General features: G+C 44.8%; 1 protein-coding gene across 1 annotated transcript; it reads right to left on the reverse strand.

The window, feature by feature from the left end:
- Nucleotides 1-1,669: 1,669 nt before the first annotated feature.
- On the reverse strand, nt 1,670-7,682 carry CD3H12orf76 (chromosome D3 C12orf76 homolog). Its single transcript, XM_027044095.2, has 2 exons — nt 7,401-7,682; nt 1,670-2,920 (listed from the first exon to the last, which is right to left on the reverse strand). Exons 1-2 carry the CDS (start codon nt 7,531-7,533, stop codon nt 2,835-2,837), a joined length of 219 nt encoding a protein of 72 aa, XP_026899896.2. The 5' UTR covers nt 7,534-7,682; the 3' UTR covers nt 1,670-2,834.
- Between the last annotated feature and the right edge of the window lie 12,717 nt (nt 7,683-20,399).

Raw genomic sequence — 20,399 nt, forward strand, 5'->3', positions numbered from 1 at the left:
TTAGTAATCTCCATTTTATTTTTTTTTTTTCAACGTTTACTTATTTTTGGGACAGAGAGAGACAGAGCATGAACGGGGGAGGGGCAGAGAGAGAGGGAGACACAGAATCGGAAACAGGCTCCAGGCTCCGAGCCATCAGCCCAGAGCCTGACGCGGGGCTCGAACTCACGGACCGCGAGATCGTGACCTGGCTGAAATCGGACGCTTAACCGACTGCGCCACCCAGGCGCCCCAGTAATCTCCATTTTAAAGGAAGTTGAGATGAGGGGCACCTGGGTGGCTCAGTTAAGCGTCTGACTTCGGCTTGGTTCGTGGGTTCGAGCTCTGCATCGGGCTCTGCTGACAGCTCAGAGCTGGAGCCTGCTTTGGATTCTGTGTCTCCTCTCTCTCTCTCAAAAATAAACAAACGTTAAAAATTTTTTAAAAATAAAATTACTGTTTACTAAGAGAAATCATTTTTATGATGGGTATAAAGGAAGTGAACGTTGCTCATCTGGGTATACAGTAGGTATTCAGGGCACTGTTCAGTTTGGGAGGTCTGGGCTACCTCCCCACCCTGTATAACCAGAGATGAAGGTAAAATAATTCCACGTAAAGGACTAGTGGTCAGTCTCTCGTGCATGAATGTTTGGGGTAAAATTCGCTCTCCCCCAGAATTGAGATTTGTATCCTTACTCTGTAATAAGCCACTTTCGATAAAGATTACCCTCTAACTTTAGCTTGCAGTCTCATACTGAACAGATGGTAATGTTGGAATGAAGGTGTAGGCTAGGTTTGGGTTTGTATGTGGAAGAACTATTGCAAGATTGTTTCAGAAAACCGGAACATGATCCTATTGTAACCTGCCTAGTGATCACTGAGCAAACAAACAGCAGGCTACAAGGTTTATGGGCCTACCAAGTTCTTTTTTTGTTTGTTTAATTTTATTTATTTAGAGACAGAATGTGCAAGCAGGGAAGGGGTAGAAAGAGGGAGAGACAGAATCCCAAGCAGGCTCTGCGTCACCAGTGCAGTGCCCAATGTGGGGCTCAAACCCACGAACCGTGAGTCATCTTGACTCATGACTGGAGCCAAGATCAAGAGTCAGATGCTTAACCAACTGAGCCACCCAGGCACCCTGGGCCTACCAAGTTTTTACTGTTTCCTTTAAAATCCAAAAAATTGTTACACATTTTTAGGCAGCATATCAAAACGGCGCTCCAGATGAGGTGGGGGTGTGCACTTCTGGGACTTAACTGTCAATGCCAGTCTCAGAATCCCACCTACTCCTCTCCACTGCAGTCAGTCAATAACCACAGTCTTTTATAGGACAGGCCAAAGGTGGTGACCCCTCCTTATTTATATTGGTTTCACAGCATTTGATCTTCACCACAATTAAGAAAGATAAAGTGTGTACACATCACTTTACAGATGAAAAAACCAAGGCTCTAGAGAAGTTAAGCCTGTCTGTAATTAGAGCTGGGACCAGAATCCAGGTCTTCTGACCCCTAACCCAGCCTGAGAGATTACTTACAGCCCAGTCTTCTGAAATAATACCTTGGCTTGGGGCAGCTGTCTTATTTTACACATAAACTTAAAATTCAACCTCACGGTGCTTCCCTGAGTAGATCAGATTCAAATGCACACCAGCATTTTAGACGCTTGGGAAATAATCACTAGGAGTAAAACAGCATGTTAAGGTTTACTTTAATTGACACTTTGCTCAACAGTGAACATTCAATGGCTCAATGTCAGGGTTACAAACAAAATCCTTAAGTCAAACAGTTACAGTATCCCACATTAGTTATTTCACATTTAGTGCAGATTAAAAAAAAAATCAGTGCTGTGACTTAAGTACAAGGTAAGCATTTCAATTTAATAAAAAAATTAAACTTAGCACCCTTAAAATAAATACTGACAACCACTTTGTATCATTTCAATAGGAAAAAAAATCCAGTCTAACAGTGCAAAATAGCAGCGTTTTCGAGGTTGAAATTAAATCTGTGCAAACACACCCACCTGCCACTTTGCCTCCTACAATGAACACACGCTGTTGGTTGAGAACCTCCTCACCCTGGGCTAAAAAGAGTTCCTGCTGAGTTTCTTTTAGGTTCCAAATCTGCAAAGCTGCCGCAAGTTTTAGGCCACCACCTAGAAAGACTTAAGGACAGCCCAAGGGAGATCAATGTGTTTCGGTGGGATGGAGCTCTTTTTCAGATAGACCAACCAGTAACGTTTCCAGTCTAACTCAGAACCTTCCAGCCGAAGGTGCGTGCGGTCACAGGCCTACGTGATGTGACCCTGACCTGAACGGGGGCATTTGAGTGCAGAGTCGATGCAGCATGAGGAGTGACGGCCTAAGTTCCCCACAGCTGACACTGCTCTGCAACCGGAGCATTCTAGGCCAACTCAGTGTGATTAAAAACATATGCGATTCTTAACCCCACTGTGACCAAATGGTTCTTCTAAGAAGGGAATGTCTACGTGTTAAGTCTACTTCTAATGAGTATTTTCAAACATTCAGACCTTCCCAGTGTGGTTTTAACACTGCTCACATAGTTACTGTCTTCTCATCTCTACACAAAACCTGGAGCTTCAGGTCTTCCTTGTAACAAGTGTAAGTGCAGCCAGGTACAAAAAGAAACACTGAGAAGCAGACCCAATTATTTGCATTACAGTGTTAGGAAAAAATAACTGCCAGTTGTTTTTTCTAAATCATTTCACATTTGACAACAGTCCAGACTGAAGGTAATCTCCAAGCAGGAAGGTGCTGATTCCAACTTCTCCAATGACCCATGTGCAACACAATTTATTCTTTTCTCAAATACTCGTGGAAGAACTGGTTTGCTCGGCTGTCACCGACGCCGAATGGGTTTATAGACACAAAATGCCAGCAGGATCACGGTCACCAGCAGGATGCTGAAAATGGTTCCCATCAACACTGCAAAAGGAAGACAGGTTACCTCCTAGCGGCACCTCCAGCTTCTATAGCTCATCCGTTCACGGACGATGATTTATCAAATGCCACTCGGTGCCAGGCACTGCGCCGGGTGTGTGGGAGACGGATACAAACAGATTCTCTCTTGGGATGTTTCCACGTATGTGGGAGAAAAAACGTAAATAAGAGCATCTCACGCGGCTCGAAGGAATGCGACAGTGACGGGTAGAGGCTGGGTAACAGCAGGGAGGGAGGTGGAGAGAGGACCTGAGAAGGTGACACACAAATGGCAGACCACGATGAAGGAAGGAGCTGGCAGCCCAAAGACCTGCAGGGAGAGCACTGCGGCCCCGCGGGCCAGCAAGGGAAGGCCCTGAGGTCCACACAAGCCCAAAAAGCCAATGAATGGAACGAGGCAAGCATGGCTGAAGGGGAAGGAAGAAAGGCAAGAAATGAAGTGAGAGGAAGGCTGGAGCCAGTACACGCAGGGCTTTGTAGACCATAAAGGCAACATGGGATTTAACATGACTTTGAGGACCTTACGTAAAGAATGACATGATCTGGTTCAGTAGGGAAAACAGATCCCTCTGGCTGCTATACGGAGAACCATCTGATTATAGGGCACAAGAACAGAAGCAGAGAGCCCAACCACATTTTTAAGTTTAAAAAAATTTTTTAATGTTTATTTATTTTTAACAGAGACAGAGCACGAGCAGCAGACGGGCAGACAGAGAGGGAGACACAGAATCCGAAGCAGGCTTCAGGCTCTGAGCTGCCAGCACAGAGCCCAACATGGGGCTCAAACTCACGAACCATGAGATCATGACCTGAAGTCAGATACTTAACCGACTAAGCCACCCAGGTGCCCCTCCTTTTTTTTTTTTTTTAACGTTTATTTAGTTTTGAGAGAGATAGCATGAGTGGGGAAGGCGCAAAGAGAGAGGGGGACAGAAGTTCTGAAGGAGGCTCGGTGCTGACAGCAGAGAGCCCAATGTGGGGCTCGAAATCACAAACCGTGAGATCATGACCTGAGCTGAAGTTGACACTTAACCGACTAAGCCACCCAGGCGCCCAACTACGTTAAAGTCATTCATAAAAACTGAGATGAAAAAAAAAGAGTGAAGCATTTCAATCTCTAGACGAGTCTTGACAAAGGCCTTCTGAGCCAAGAAGCAATGAACTAAGTTCACAAACCTATTACATTTTGGAGAGCAAATTTCACATCTAAAATCTCCAGGAGCTCCAGTGAGAAATAGGGCCTCCAACTCATCACCTGGGTTGAGCCCCAGTACAGTACTAGACATAAGAACCAGGGCTTTAAACTAACATAACCCAGGGCACCTGGGTGGCTCAGTCGGTTAAGTGTCTGACTCTTGATTTCAGCTCAGGTCACGATCTCACAGTTTGTCCTGTGTCGAGCTCCGTGCTGACGATGCAGAGTCTGCTTGGGATTCTCTCTCTCCCCCTCTCTCTGCCTCTCCATCATGCTCTTGCTCTCTCTCAAAATAAATAAAGAAAAATTTTAAAAGTAATTAACGCAACCAGCAACCCAGCAAAAGAAAGGGCAATCCCATTTGTGTGACTACCTCAGAGCTCTTTGGAGAGTTCAAAATGTTACCTTCACCAAGCAAATGTACATTTGTTTTTAAATATGTGGGCCCATGCCAGGTTCCAGTTGGAGCCTAACCATGGTTGCTCTCCACTGTGGCTACTGAAAAAATAAGATTTGACCACAGTTTTATTTAAGTCAGTAATGTGGGGGTATTTGTGATCCCTACAAAAATGCCCCCACACTGAACCCCGTTATTATTTAAAAGCTGACTCTCTCTCTATGTATATATATATATTTATGCAAGGGGGGGAAGGGGAAGAAAAGACACAGGTGACAAAGACAACCTACAACTTATACAAGCTAAAAGTCATATCTCAAAAACAGGCCTCGTTACCTAAATACCTGCCCTTATTTTCAAAGTCTTGAATTCCATGAATTTGACTGAAACTGAACCTAGGTTGCCTTATTCTATTTAAACCATTTTCTTGCATTTTACATTTTGGAAGCGCTCTGGAAAAAAAACAAACTCCAAAAGCAGGTACGCAGGTGACTGGAAGTGGAGAACGGAATCTCAAAACTGTTTTAAAATAATGAATTGTTAGCTACACAATATCCGTTTGGACAGCGATCCATTTGGGGCCTGACAAATTCTATTCTTCATCTTCTTACCTCTCTCACACTTTGCACATGGTATTAGCTGCCTGAATGGCAGGTGCAGGCAGAACCTAAGACTATTTAGGTCCTTCCTTACGGTTACTTCCCATCGGTCAGCTTCATTTCCTACATCTATCAAACGTGGCAAATAAAACCCACCCCACGAGGGTTCTTGAAACCTACCTATGGTAACCTATGAAAAGCACTCAGCAACAGTGTGGACATATAACATGCATATTATAATTGAAAGCCATTATTATGCCCTGAATAGGCAACATAGCACAGTGGTCAAGAATTCAGGGTTTGGGGTCAGACTGGGTTCCCAGACTGGGAATCCCAATGTAGATCATAGACAGGCTGTGTGATCTTAACGTAAGTTATACAATCTCTCTGTGTTTGTTCCCTCCTCTGAAAAGATGGGAGACAAAAATGCCCACTGCACAGGACTGTTAGGGAAGTGTTTCTCAAACCATCTGTGGTAAAGGACTAGATTTTATAACTTTTACCCTGTCCCAGGTCATTACTATATGCATGACTATTTAGCAGCTCCCTCTGCCTGCAAAGCATTACAGTCCAGGGACACCTGGGACTGGTCTCTACTTGCTTGCAACAATGTTGCAACAATGTCAAATTTTTAAATTTCTAAACGCTTAGTTTCTGTAGTCCTCTCTTTGCAGATAAGTGGTTTGGGGACCCACTGGTCTGCAGACCACTCTATGAACAGTATTTTTCTACAGCATTGCTTCTCAACCAGGGGGATCTGGCCTCCAGTAGACATCTGGTAATGTCCAGAGATATTCTGATTATCCTCATTAGGAGCCAGGTGTGCAACTGGCATCTAGTGGGTAAAGGCTGGGGATGCCACTCAACGTCTTCTTTTTTTTAATGTTGTTTAATTTTTAATATTTTTAAGTTTATTTATTTTGAGACAGAGAGAGTGAACAAGATAGCAAGTGTGCAAGTGGGGGAGGGGCCGAGAGAGGGGGGTGGAAACAGAGGATCCCAGGCAGGTTCTGCACTGTCAGCACAGAGCCCTACGTGGGGCTTGAACTCATGAACCATGAGATCATGACCTGAGCCAAAGTCAGATGCTTAACTGACTGAGCCACCCAGGCGCCCCTAATGGTGCTCAGGACAGTGGGCCTCGCCTCCCCCAAACCCCACCAAAAACCATCTGGTCCAAAATGTCAGTAGTACCCAGGTGGAGAAACTCTGTTCTAAAGGATTAAGCCACAGAGCACGTGGAACCCACTCAGGAGAACCTGAGTGACAGAATGCTGAATGTATCAATACAGTAAGTGGTCGATACATATATTCAATATGAATTCATGAGGAGTCAAGATAACCCAAAATGATTCTCTGTGGCATAGAGATACAGATGTATCCATGAGGTACAGTGGGAAAGGAAGGACTTTGACTTTGGCAGAAGTCGGCCAAGCTTTAAGCTTCAGGACCCCTTTCAAAGCCAGCCACATGTATGTATGTATGTGTGTGTGTGTGTATGTGTCTTTTAGAGCTCCTCCCAAAAGGTAGGTTTCAAGCTCCACAAAACCGAGGTTCTAGTACAAGTTTCTCCTGCTCTCTGAAGGTAGTGTGCCTATGAAACCTTTAGTAAGCAGAAATAGTGGGAAGGGAAAAAGCAATTACCATTAATTTACATGGAATCACGTCTGAGCTTCCCAGACCCCCAAACAACCTGTCTTAGGCTTTTCCGATTCCTTAAGACACATTTCAAAGCTATAACGGCTTGATGCTAAGATGCCGAGTGTAGCTCCAGGGAAGGAAGTTTGGTGGTGCCACTCCCACTGCTCGGAGGTGTGCACTGCAGAAAACCCGCCCAACGCTATTTCCACTTTTTGCCTTTAATCCTCTCCGGGTTTCTTTAGGTTAGCGAAAACAGGTACTAATTTGGCTCTTTTCTTCACAGTGAAGGGGCATAACGAAAACGCTCGAAAAGCAGGGCGGGGGGGGGGGGGAATACTGTCTTCCAATACCACTATTCTAGCTGTGTAAACGTAGGCAATTAACTTCATCTCTTTGAATTTCACTTTGGTCCGTAAAACAGGGCTGCACTCCTCCTTACCTTTCTCATTAAGTCACCCTTGTTGTCTAGCCTGGGCCCGCGCAGCCAGAGAAGTGGGGGCTCGACTCCCAGGTCATTCATGCAACCAGCACACAGGGAGAGCCCACTGGGCACCAGCCCCGGGGCGGAGCCTTCGGAAAAGAGCTGCACCTTCACACCCCGCCCCCGCCGCCCGCCAGCCCGCGGTCTCTCACCCAGGTTCTGCCCACGCAGCACGGCATACGGCCTGCTCCGCTCCGGCGGCTCCACGGGGCTCGGGGCCTCCGCCTGCCCCGCCAGGAGGCTGCCCAGGCCGAAGCACAGCCACCGCCACACACGACGCAGCATCTTCCCAGGCTCGAAGCGGCGGAGAGCTCACTTCCGCCGAAAGCCTCGCCTCCGTCCCCGCCCGCGCGCCTCCTTCCGCCGCTGCTTCCGCCCAGCCGGCGCACGCCGTTACCAGGGTAACCATAAATCCCTGGCCCAGTGTAGCCCTGTCGCAAGTGGTTCCTACGGGGTTAGCATTCCCGTTTGGCGAGCGTTTCCGCCCGGGGCCAATTTTCAGCTGGATCACCGGTCCGTGTGGGGCAACGTCCACCTCGATCACCATTCCGCTGTGACCAACGTTCCCCTTTTTGTGAGCTCCACGCGGGTCTCTTTACGTAGGAGTCTGCTGCGTCCATTTTGGATCTATCGAAGGTTTTTTGGTTTGTTTTGTTTTTTTGTTCGTTTGTTTGTTTTAACGAATTTGTGCATTTTCTTTTTCGATCTTCGCCACAGGCCCAAGAAATAGACACTGTATTGCCATCTGACAAATGCCACCTTCCCAAGAAGCCCTTACCTGGACATCCTTTTCTAAAATTGCAACTCTCTTGGGGCGCCTTGGTGGCGCAATCGGTTAAGCGTCCGACTTCAGCCAGGTCACGATCTCGCGGTCCGTGAGTTCGAGCCCCGCGTCAGGCTCTGGGCTGATGGCTCGGAGCCTGGAGCCTGTTTCCGATTCTGTGTCTCCTTCTCTCTCTGCCCCTCCCCCGTTCATGCTCTGTCTCTCTCTGTCCCAAAAATAAATAAAAACGTTGAGGAAAAAAAAAATAATAAAAATAAAATTGCAACTCTCCCACTCGCTCAACATACATACACTCTCCCTCCCCTTGTTCCCTCTCTCTCCCACATCCCTCTTAACTCATCCCCATTTACATTAATGCGTTCAATGTACATTTTATTATTTTCTGAGTACCTGCTATCCCTCCTAGAATGTCAGGTCCCTGAAGGCAGAGATTTCATTCTTGCTCGCTGCTCTGTCCCAGAGCCTAGACTAGTAACATAGTACGTTCTCTGAATGCTTGCTGAATAAATGAGGAAACAGAGCTTAGTTAAGTGTTTGGCTTTGTAAGTGGCAGAGCTAGACTTTGACCCGTATATAGTTCTGAATCTGGAGGCTTTACCACTGCAGGCACTGCCTGGCCTCATTTTTAAGGCTTGATTTGCAGTTTACCATTGTTTACCTCACAATGCAAAGAGATGGAAAAGCATTCTGTCCACTCTCTGTAGTCCTATCCTGTGAAAATTAATAAAGAGAAACCTTGTTAAAACGGACTTAGCATGCTAGAAGGGGAAGCTTCTAGCTCCTAGAAAGGGAGAGGCACACCACTTAATGTCACTTATAGGAAGAAGTGTCAATTACAGACCCCACAGAAGAATCCTCCAGAGGAAAGAATCATCAATTCCAGGCCCCAGTAGGAAAAGATGTACATTGCATCTCCTACAATAAATTGACTACCCCATGCAACCCAGACAATGAGAAACTGTCATTGCCCTGAATTCTTGCTTTTCTCCAATGGACTTTCCTTCAAAATAACCCCTCCCAACTTTGTTCCTCTTGGCCATAAGTTTCTCTCCTTTGTTTGTTGGACTTGTCTATGGTTTTGCCATAGCTTGCATATCCTGAATTTCAATTCTCTGTTAATCCCAAATAAACTCATTTTTGCTGGTAAAATATCTGATTATTTTTTTCTTAAGCTTAACAATCCAAACTCAGGAGATCCCAAAGGGGAGTGTCTTCACTTATTAAAAAAACAAAACAAAACAAACAATAGTAGGTGCCTCTCACTCACCTGACCTCATAGCTTTCACGTTAGTTAAAAAGACAGATATTCACCAATCACACGGAGGTTTATATAATTCAAAATTGTGACAGATACCATAAGAAGAAAAAAGAAATAATGACAATAATAATAACAACAATTTTGAGTTTAGGCATCAGCTAAGTGTATTACCAGTAGGCTGGTAGATTTCCTTTGTAGATATCTGCCCTGGGAACTGCTGGAATGTAGGGCATGCAACATATCTCTGTCTGAAAGAAGGAAGGAAAAAGCTGCTCTTTAGCCAAGATCAGGGACCTAACTCATTTTTCATGGAAAGTCAATCAGCCCATCCTACTATCCATGGGTTCCTGATGTCTTTAAAAGTAGAAAGAGGTACTACGGCATAGTGACAAGACTTCCAACTTGTCTTGCTGACCACTAGATTACCTCTGTGGATCTCAGTGTCTGAGATAATAGGGATGATATATAAGAGAGTTTGCTTCTGAGTTGCTAGAGGACTGAATGAGATAATACATGCAACTGACATCATACATTATAAGTGATTGAGATGTTGACTGTTACTATTCTCGAAAATGCGTCTTGGAAAAGTGGGTTTAAAATGGACCCGGGGGCGCCTGGGTGGCTCAGTTGGTTAAGCATCTGACTCTTGGTTTCAGCTCAGGTCATGATCTCACGGTTATATAGACACAGAGGTTGACAGCACAGAGCCTGCTTGGGATTCTCTCTCTCTCCCTCTCTCTGTCCCTTTCCCACTCATACTTTCTCTCTCTCAAAATAAATAAATACACTTAAAAATTATTTAAAAAATTAAATGAACCCTGAAAGTCATTGTAGTCTAACAGTTTGTGGGTTATTGGATGCCTAGCTTCATCTTTCTTGGCTGCCTATCATTTAACCATTTCAATTTGAACTTACACTCCCTTCAAAAAAGGAATGAGAAAAACAAGAGAATAAGCAATTGTTTAATGAGAATATATTGTGTGTAATTACGCCCCAGGCACTTTGACCTTCTTTTTGTTCCTGCATCAGGATTTTTACTGTTCCCTTTGCCTGTACTGCTCTTCCCTGAGATATGTGCATGGCAGGCAACTGTCCACCATTGAGTCTTCCGCCCAGATATGCATTCCTCAGAGTGCCCTTTCTGGAGCCCCCGACACAGCCTCCACACTCACTCTTCTTCAAGCCCATCTTCATCTTCTCTTCTGTATAGTTGTCATCTCTATCTTTTTTTTTTTTATGTTTATTTATTTATTTTTGAAAGAGAGAGAGTGCACTATCGGGGGGGGGGGGGGTGGGCAGTGAGAGAGGGAGACAGAATCTGAAACAGGCTCCAGGCTCTGAGCTGTTAGCACAGAGCCTGACACAGGGCTTGAACTCATGAACCACGAGATCAGGACCTGAGCTGAAGTCCATCACTTAACCAACTGAGCTACCCAAATGCCCCAGTTGAATGTTGAGTAAGCAAAAAGGCGAGGGGAGGAAGAAAAACAATAAAAATATTGAAAATAGCCTGTTTTCTCCACTTAGTAACATTACATATACTTGTACAGTACTAAAACAGCAGACCATTTACAATTAAATGTAGTAATTTCTACCTCCAAATTCTCACACCCTTGACTTTCTGATGCTCGGCTCATTGTACTTTATACTCTGGTGATTTGTGAACATCTTATTTCTCTAACGGGTCTGTAAACTTCTTCCGTCAGGGTTGTAGGACATTCAGTTAAATTTTAATTTCGCGTAAACAGTGAGTAACATTTAGTAAAAGTGCAACCCTAATATTGCATGGGATATCATATTAGTTGTTTACCTGCAACTCAAACGTAAGTGGGCCTCCTGTATTTTTATTTGCTAAATCTGACAACTCTACCTTCAGAGCACAATCTGAAACTCATTCATTTTTATACCTTTCCTTCCCAACTTCCTAACATGGTGTGCTTTGCACACAGTAGGTGCTCAGTAAATGCATGTGTAATGAATACTTGCGTGATCATAGACTGTAGTATTAATCTGTGATGTCCAAGTCCCTACGGTTTAAGTAATACATTTCCATTTATAGTTTTTTCCCCCATAGAAACATAAACAAAAGCAAAAATGGCAAAATTTTGGGACTTGCCAATAATCAATCAATCAGCTAATTAATTAGTATTGTGGTTAAAGATACATAATATTTATCATTTTTACCACTCATAAATGTACAATTCAGTGGCATTACATTAAATACATTAATAATGTTGTATAACCATCACCACTATTTATATCCAAAACTTGTTCATCATCCTCCACTAAAACTCTCTACCCATTAGACAATAACTCTCCCTTCTCCCCTCCCCAGTCACTGATAACCTCTATTCTGTTACCAGTAACAGAATAACCTGTACTGTTTTTAAATTCCAGGTAACCTCTACTTTCTCTTCCTATGAATTTAACTATACTGGGTACCTCATGTAAGTGGGATCATCTAATATTTGTCCTTCTGTGTCTGGCTTATTTCACTAAGCATAATGTTTTCAAGGTCCATTCATATGATCACATATTTCAAAATTTCATTCCTTTTTGTGGCTGAATAATATTGTTATATATATTTCTTTTTTTTTTTTTTAAGTTTTCTTTATTTAAGTAATCTCTACACCCAATATGGGACTCAGATTCATGACCCAAGATCAAGAGTCATGTGCTGTTCTGACTGAGCCAGCCAGGTACCCCTCCATTATATATATTTCCATCTATCTATCTATCTATCTATCTATCGATATCTTGTGTATCCATTCATTCATTGTTGGACACTTGGGTTGTTTCCACCTTTTGGCTATTGTGAATAATTTTGTTATGAACATTATTATACAAATACATTTTTAAGTTCCTGCTTTCTATTCTTTTGGATATATATATACCTAGGAATGCGATTGCTGGATCATATGATTAGTTCTACATTTAGCCTTTTGAGAAACTGCCAAACCGTTTTGCATAAGAGCTGCATCACTTTATATTCCCCTCACAAATGCAGGAGGGTTCCAATTTCTCCACATCATTGCCAACACTTGCTATTTTCTGGGGTTTTTTTAATTACATAAAAAATTATATCTACCCTAGTAGGTATAAAGTGGTATATCATTGTGGTTTTGATTTGCATTGAGAGGCACCAGTTTGTTAAAAATTTACATTTATTTTGAAATTTATTTATTTAGTTTGAAATTCCAGTGTAATTAACATACAGTGTTGTATTAGTTTCAGTGTATAATATAACAATTCAACAATTCTATACATTACTCAGTGCTCATCACGGTAAGAGTACTCTTAATCCCCTTCACCTATTCACTCATCACCCCACCCACCTCTCCTCTGGTGCCCACCAGTTTGTTCCCTATATTTAAGAGTCTGGTGTTTTGCTTGTCTCTTTTTTTCTTTGTTCATTTGTTTTGATTCATAAGTTCCACATATGAGTGAAACCATATGGTATTTGTCTTTCTCTGACTGGCTTATTTCATTTAGCATTATAATCTTTAGATCCCTCCATGGTGTTGCAAATGGCAAGATTTCATTCTTTTTTATGGCTGAGTAATTTTCCATCATATGTATGTATATATATATATATATATATATATATATATATATATATAAATATATATATATTTATCTCCATCATATATATGTGTATATATATAATTTTACATCATATATATGTGAATATGTACCACATCTTCTTTATCCACTCATCAATCAATGGACATTTGGGCTGCTTCTATAGCTTAGCTACTGTAAATAACACTGCAATAAACATAGGGGTGCATGTATCTAATTCAAAAAGATATATGCGCCCCTATGTTCATTGCAGCATTATTTACAACAGCCGAGATATGGAAGGTGCCAGTTTTAACTTAGGAAAGGAGTGTTTTGTGGCTGTGGTTTAGGAAGATACTTTGGTGGCCTTTTTGGTTATGAAAGGCAAAGCCCAGATGATGGCCTGGAATGGAGAGCTGAAGACAAAAGAAGCTAAATTGCTTAAATAGTAAAATCATCTTAATTTCTCATTTTCACCTGACACCTGAAATATACATGGTGGAGGCCCTGAGATGAAAGCATGATACAGACGGGAGAATGGCTGGGTTGGGACGAAGCCAACCCCAGCCTTCTGGAATCAGAAGGCTCACAAGATGGACAGTTGGTGCTATCTGGTATTTGGGTGTCTCTGGTTTCCTGTGATGAGCTCCAAAACCACCCTCTGCCCAAAACTTTAGTCCACCTGGGCTGCTATGACAAAATACTATACACTATGGAGTTTATACACAACAAAAATTATTGCTCACAGTTCCAGAGGCTGGAAAAGTACAAGATCAAGGCAGTGTTGTTACTGAACCAAAATTTGGCTGTCCATCACCGGAAAGATCATCATTCATTGTTGCTCAAGAGATGAGTTTTGACTGGAAAGGAATTTGAGGTTTATTCAGGAAGCCAGCAACCAGGTGAGAGGGTGGACTCCTGTCCAAAAGCCAACTTCTGCCTGGCCCAGGCATTTTTATTTTTTTAAGTAGGCTCCACACCCAGCATGGAGCTCAACACAGGACTTGAACTCACAACCCTGAGATCAAGACCTGGGCTGAGATCAACTGAGCTACCCAAGCACCCCATGGCCCATGCATTTTTAAAGGGGTTTAACCAGGACACCTGGGTGGCTCAGTCAATTGAGCATCTGACTCCTGATCTCTGCTCAGGTCATGATCTGGTGGTTTGTGGGGCCAAGCCCCGTGTTGGGCTCTGTGCTGACAGCGCAGAGCCTGCTTGAGATTCTCTCTCTCCCTCTCTCTCTGCTACCCTTCCCCCCAACTTGCTCTTTCTCTTTCTCTCTCAAAATAAATAATCTTAAAAAAGATTAAAAAGGGGGCTAGGGTAGTTAATAACCAAAGGGAGTGCAGGGGCCTGCAACATTTCTTCATCACATACAGACTCCATGCCAGCCACAAATGTTATTTCAGTGCTTGGGGTTTGAGCCGGGGGTCTCATTCTTCTTTCATAATGTGCATGAGTATTCTGTTCTTTGTGCAAAGGAGGGCACAGGCTACAGATAGACATCTGTGTGACCTAAACAAAAGAAAAATATTTTGCTAAAAAAAATTGCTAGGCTAATCAGACAGGCGAGGTGGCTTCAAACAGACTTGCTGGCCTCTGTGGCCTAGGCAAGTTCTGATACTTCACTCAAGGCCAGTGGCCTGCAAATCTCAAAGCATGTAAATTGGTTCTGTTACAGATCAAGGGCCTTAGGTTAGCAAGTAAGGAGTGTGTTCACTTGAAGCAAGTTAACCCTTAAGACCCGCTGGAGTGCTGCTATAGCATCATGGTCATTATCGCATGAGACACCTTTTCCTGTTCACAGCTGGTGCCTTCTTACTTTGTCGTGGTGGAAGGGGCAAGGTAGCTCTATGGGATGTCTTCTATAATCCCATTTGTGAGGGCTCCACCTTCATGACCTAATCACCTCCCAAGGGCCCACCTCCTGATGCCATCACATTGGGGGCTAGGATTTCAACATGTGAACTTAGGGGTACACAAGCATTCAGGTTATGGGGGGGGTCATGCACAATAATGCATAATGGGGCATTTGGGGAATAAAGGAGGGGGGTTGAGTCCATGTTTGGGGTGACTCAGGCTAAAGATATGACTGCAGCCTTAGGAGTGTTGAGGAAATCACGCAGGGTAACAGGAAAGCATACGGGAGAAGTTCTGAGCAAGAAGTGAACATCAGGAGACTCATTGGAGATGTTGAAGAAGGCTCAGGACATCCCATGGTGTTGATAAAATGAATTCTGGTTTTGCCTGCCCAGCATCTATTCCCCTTCTTCCAGTTATAGCAGGTGCCCTGTGGGGAACCACCCATCCTACCAGGCTTATGGGGTAATACATCTCCTACATAGCCCCACCGGTGAACACGTGACCCAGATGTGACCAATCAGCATCATCCGTCCCTCTGGCTACAGTGATTGGTTCCCAATCCTGAGCATGTGACTCTGAGCTACCCCAATGGGAATTACAGTCAAGCCGGTTTTTGTGTTTTGTTTTGTTTTGTTTTGTTTTGTTTTGTTTCGCCTGAGTTACTAACCGCCACTTTGGGCATCTGTTGTTGGGATGATGAAGCCAACACGCAAGAAAAGAGATCTGAGATGATTGCGTGACATGCTGGAAGTACGATGACAACTGTGCCTCTAGCTGGGACTCCTGGGCTACAGTTTGCAGTCACTGCAAAATTCATGTAGAGTCCTGCAGTCACTTAAGCCAATCAATTTCATTTTTTTTTGCTTTAGCTTATTTGTTGAGTTGGGTGGCTGTGACTGTCACCCAAAAGGATCCTGACATGGTGGACCCTGGAGAAGCCCGAGTTGAAGAAGTACTCCAGTTATCTTAGCAAAGGGAATGGCTGGCTGGACTGTTGACCTGTCACATCGGCTGAAGCAGGACACAACCGTCTGTGCTCCCATCTCCTCCCTCTGACATCGGCAGTTCATCTCAGCGCACGTTGTCCTGAAACAGGAATCCCGATATGGCCTTCGTGTCCTTTTTGACTATTTTTCTTCCTGGGGCATTGAAGATTACAGTTTGAAAAATGTTAAAACTCTAGCAGAAGTGGAGTGTCAGATGATGACAGGGGACTGGCGTCCAAAAAAGTTATGTATTTAAAATACAGCTGCAAAATGTACATTTGCAGCTACATTTGGAGCAGAAAAAAGCAAGGGCCTTCTTCGGTACAGCTTGTCCCTTTTGTTGTTAACGAAGGTTGCCTTTTTAAAAATTTCCTTAAACAGGATCATGTGTATGCTCTTGTGTCCTGAGACAGGGTGAAATTTACTTCTGCGAACAATCTCATTTTATGTATCTTTATTTTTTTAATGTTTACTTTATTTATATTTTGAGAGAGAGCGTGAGCAAGCAGGGGAGGGGCAGAGAGAGAGGGAGGAAGAGAATCCCAACCGGGCTCTGCACTGTCAGCCCGAATGTCGGGCTCAAACTCACAAACCGTGAGATAATGACCTGAGCTGAAATCAAGAGTTGGACGCTTAACCGAGTCACCCAGGTGCCCTGCCAACAGTCTCATTTTAAAACCATCAACTCCAGCAGCTTTTGTCCTTTGTCAGTTTGAGTACAACCTACTTTGAGCACTTCTGAAGTTACATATTTTGTTTGTTTGATGACACCAAGTCATAATTGTATTTCAGAGACTTCTGCTCCTGGCCAGGAAGTTTTCTGTGCAAATGAACCTTCTTTTTTTCCCGTAATTATACTGCTTCAAAGTTGGTGTTAAGAGTCAGGAATTAACTCCAACAAGTAAACCATTTGAAATCTGTCACCAGACACTTATTTTCAACCAGCAGGAAGCAAATGTGAGTTCATTTGCCTCATTCTCTGTGTTTGGCAGTTTGTGTGGAAAGGCTCTTGCCTAGGGAGAGGGCAGGGAGTGGGGGAAGGGTGTTTGAAGAAATTACCCTGATATTTACATTTGCTGGATGCTCAATATTTCCTCAGGGGCTGTGGCAAGTGCTTGTCTTTTCCTGAAGACCATAATGTATCGACTTTCCCTCTGAACTGGGGACTGAAGGATACACCTAACTCTAGATTAGAAGGAGTTAAAGGAGACATTTGCAATGCAACAGAATTGACAAGCCATTGCATCACGCTTAGATTATGTGACTTGAAGCCACAGTTTTTTCTCTATGCATTCTAGGGTCTGGAAAGCCACCACAACTCCATCATTTTCCTTACCATGTGCTTCTGACTTTCCTTTTGGAAAGTCTGTTTATTTTCCTCTCTCTGTACCCTGAACTGCCCCAAGCCAAAAGTAGAATGGGGTGGTTACAAGCATAGAGTCTTGAGCCAAAATGCTTGGGGTCAAGTTTTCACTTCTTTCTAGCTATGTAACTTAACCTCTGTAGGCCTCGGGTTCCTCTTCTGTAAAATGGGTGTGATAGCAGATATTCTGCCTTGTAGGGTGGTTGTAAGGGCTAAATGAGGTGACACTCCTGCATGGCAAGTGTTGATCAGAACTGAAACTCACTGCTGGGTTAGCTGTAGGCTTATCCTCCACCCAGACTGTTAGGTCTGTTACAGTAAGGATGTGAATTTGCATGTATGTATGTTAGTCTGTATAAATGGTGACAAAGACTAAAAATGCCATGTGTCTCATGTCTGCAGAGTTAAGCTTGGTGCAAGTCATGAAGGAGTCCGGTAATTTGGTAGAGTCAGTCCAAAGACAAAGAGGCTCTGCAGGGGTGCCTGGGTGGCTCAGTAGGTTAAGCCTCTGAGTCTTGATTTCGTCTCAGGTCATGATCTCATGGTTAGTGGGATCGAGCCCTGCATCAGACCCATCCTGACAGTGCGGAAGCTGCTTGAGATTGTTTGTCTGTCTCTCTCTCCCTCTGCCCCTCCCTACTTGTACTGTCTCTCAAAAATAAATAAATAAATAAATAAACATTAAAAAAAAAAGGCTCTGTCTGTTTGAAAGGCCTGGACATCTAGAGGGAGGGACGGTCAGGATTAGAAGTACAGTCATGGAGACCAGCCTGTTCTCTCTCCCTTACTCAGTCCTTCAGCTCAGGCCCCAAAGTATCTTTCTCCACTAGGGGGCGTCGACATCTGACTCAGGCTTTGAGCCTCAGTTTGGCTTCTCTGGCCTCAGACTCGCATCCAGATGCGGGGGGTTAAGGACATGGAAGATGGGCTAGTGAGGAGCTTTCTGTTGGAATTTACTAGTGAGAGAGACTGCCAGGTCACGCCTTTCTATTTTGTATTCTTTCTATCCCAGTATCAAGACAATGATTAACTTGAAATCTTTCTTTTAGCAGATGTTTTTGAGCACTAGTATAAATCTGGAACTAGGTTGCCCATAATTCATTATGTTCTTTTTTCTGTTTTATTATAATCGATATATATCCAGTGAAAATAATTGGTCTAAATACAATGTTATATTAGTTTCAGGTGCACAACATATTGATTGGATCATTCTATACATTACTCTGTTGACCATGACGAGTGTAGTCACCGTACAATGTTATTAAAATATTATTGGCCGGAGGTGCCTGAGTGGCTCAGTCGGTTAAGCGTCCGACTCTTGATTTCAGCTCAGATCATGATCTCACGATTTGGGAGTTTGAGCCCCACACATGCTTGTGTCATTACAGATTGGATTGTTCACAGATATGATTCAAGCAGCGAGGATGAAGAACCCGCAGGGAGGGAACAGCCCTCAGGTGCATCAGGAAATGGTTCCTGGGAGCAGTCAGGTTATACCTGCAGCTTTGGAGACTGAGGAAGTGGGGTGTGAAATCAGAGAAAAAAGGAAATGTGTGTTCTTCTCGTATTTTAATGATGTAGGAATAAGAGCTGTCATGTCTGTTGGCTTAGGGTATACTGTTTTGAATCATCTTTTCTTGCTTTGTTATTTAAAGTTTCTCTTTCCCCCAAGACCGGCTCTTTTCTGCTCTGCCTCTGCCAAGCATCAAAGTCTCGGCGATGTTAGGCTCGCACGTCTTGGGAATCGAGCAGGGGCAGTTACTGGGTCGGGTTTGGTGCGACCTGTGACAGAGGCGGTCCGATGAGGCACTCTGTCATGCACACTTGAACTGGAGACAAAGTGCTTCCGTGTGAGCCGGGCGCTGGGGACCCGGGGACCCTCTCCCTCTGCACCTTCAGGTCACGGAGCAGCACCTCCATGGGCCACCCTCAGCTTTGCCCGTGGGTGAAAGGGTGCTCCCGGGGTGAGCATCACAGAGAATGTTCCCTCTCAGCCTCCTTCCTGCGCGTGCTCCCGGGACCTTCTGCAGAAGCGAGGTGAGAGGTGCTCCCTGGAGCACATTTCTCTCCTCCTCTCCTCATCCAACTCCCGGGTCCCTGGACCAGAATAAATCCTGTATTTGCCTCCCTGTGAGAGAGACCTCTGTGCGGCTGTCCCGAGGCCCTCCCTTGTTGGCAGGAATTCTAGAGGCCTGTGTGAAGGCTTCCGGGCCGGCCGCACACACTGGCTCTCACAGCCCCGCTGAGCTGTCTCCTAGGACTGAACAGGCCCAGGACAGAGGCTCTTGGCAGTGGGGCTGGGGTTCCTGCCCCTGTCACATCCCACTGCTCCAACCACACAGCAATGGGCCTGCTCCCCACACCACACTTATAGCCCACACTGTGATCTTTCTTGTGCGGGCCCGGGCCCTCCCCTACTCCTCCCAGTGCTCAGGGCAAAGGCTGGCAGGCACAGGTGTTTCTGTGGCTGCACCTGTGGGTGTTTTCCCCTTGCTTCGCCTATAGACTGGGCCACTTTGGATAAATTATATTACCTCTAATGTCATGGTCACCCTCCCTAAGGGGCTCGGGGACCCATGCGGAGGACAAGGTTGTGTGAACGTCTAGTGTCTCCCAAGTACCTAAGGTCGGAGCAGGCACAGGTCACATGATATGGGGAATTGGTGGTCACTCTCCACGGGCCCAGCACAACCATGAAGGTGCCCCTGGGTTTGGCTGGATCGATTAGTTGATGGATTGACTGGTTAGGGAAGATAGCAGTATACCCATGGTTGTGGTTCCACTGTCCCCATATTGGAGAAAACTACTAAGGTGGAGGCTGACCAGGAGACGGGAAATGGACAGGAATCAGGAGGCAGGAAGGAGGCCAGGTGGTCACTGGGGGAGGGAAATTGGCAGGTGGGCAGTGTCTTGCACACAAAGTCCTGGGGACAGTGACTGCCACTCGGAGGGACGGGGTGGCTCAGGTGCTGCTTCCTGGTCCCAGGTATGGAATCTGAGGGCTGGGAAGGACCTAGAGACCCTGGACCTGCTCCTCATCACATTGGAGAAAGGATCGGATCAGGGCTCCAGGGGGACTGCAGCCTTGAGGACAGAATTGCCATCTGGGGTTGGGGCAAATCCCGGGGGCAGCGGCCTGAGTTCTCACCTCACCCTGACCTCACCCTCCCTTCCCCAAGGCCACCCCATCACTGTCGCTGCCCTTGTGTGCGCAGAAGTCTGCTTTACAGATCCCGAGGATTAGGATGCAGACCCCAGCCATCTGCATATAATTTACTTCCCACTTCCGGCTCTTTTCTATTTATTTCCTGCCCATAAATCTCCTGCGTGACT

Source organism: Acinonyx jubatus, chromosome D3 (genome assembly GCF_027475565.1).
Source record: "Acinonyx jubatus isolate Ajub_Pintada_27869175 chromosome D3, VMU_Ajub_asm_v1.0, whole genome shotgun sequence".
Taxonomy (NCBI): Eukaryota; Metazoa; Chordata; class Mammalia; order Carnivora; family Felidae; genus Acinonyx; species Acinonyx jubatus.

Bases quoted from the DNA above. Each gene is read 5' to 3' on its own strand.
- CD3H12orf76 (XM_027044095.2), bottom strand. From the start codon at position 7,533: ATGCTGCGTCGTGTGTGGCGGTGGCTGTGCTTCGGCCTGGGCAGCCTC. The intron at 2,921-7,400 runs GTGAGAGACCGC...TTCCTTTTGCAG, and splicing joins GCTGCGTGGGCAGAACCTGG to TGTTGATGGGAACCATTTTC.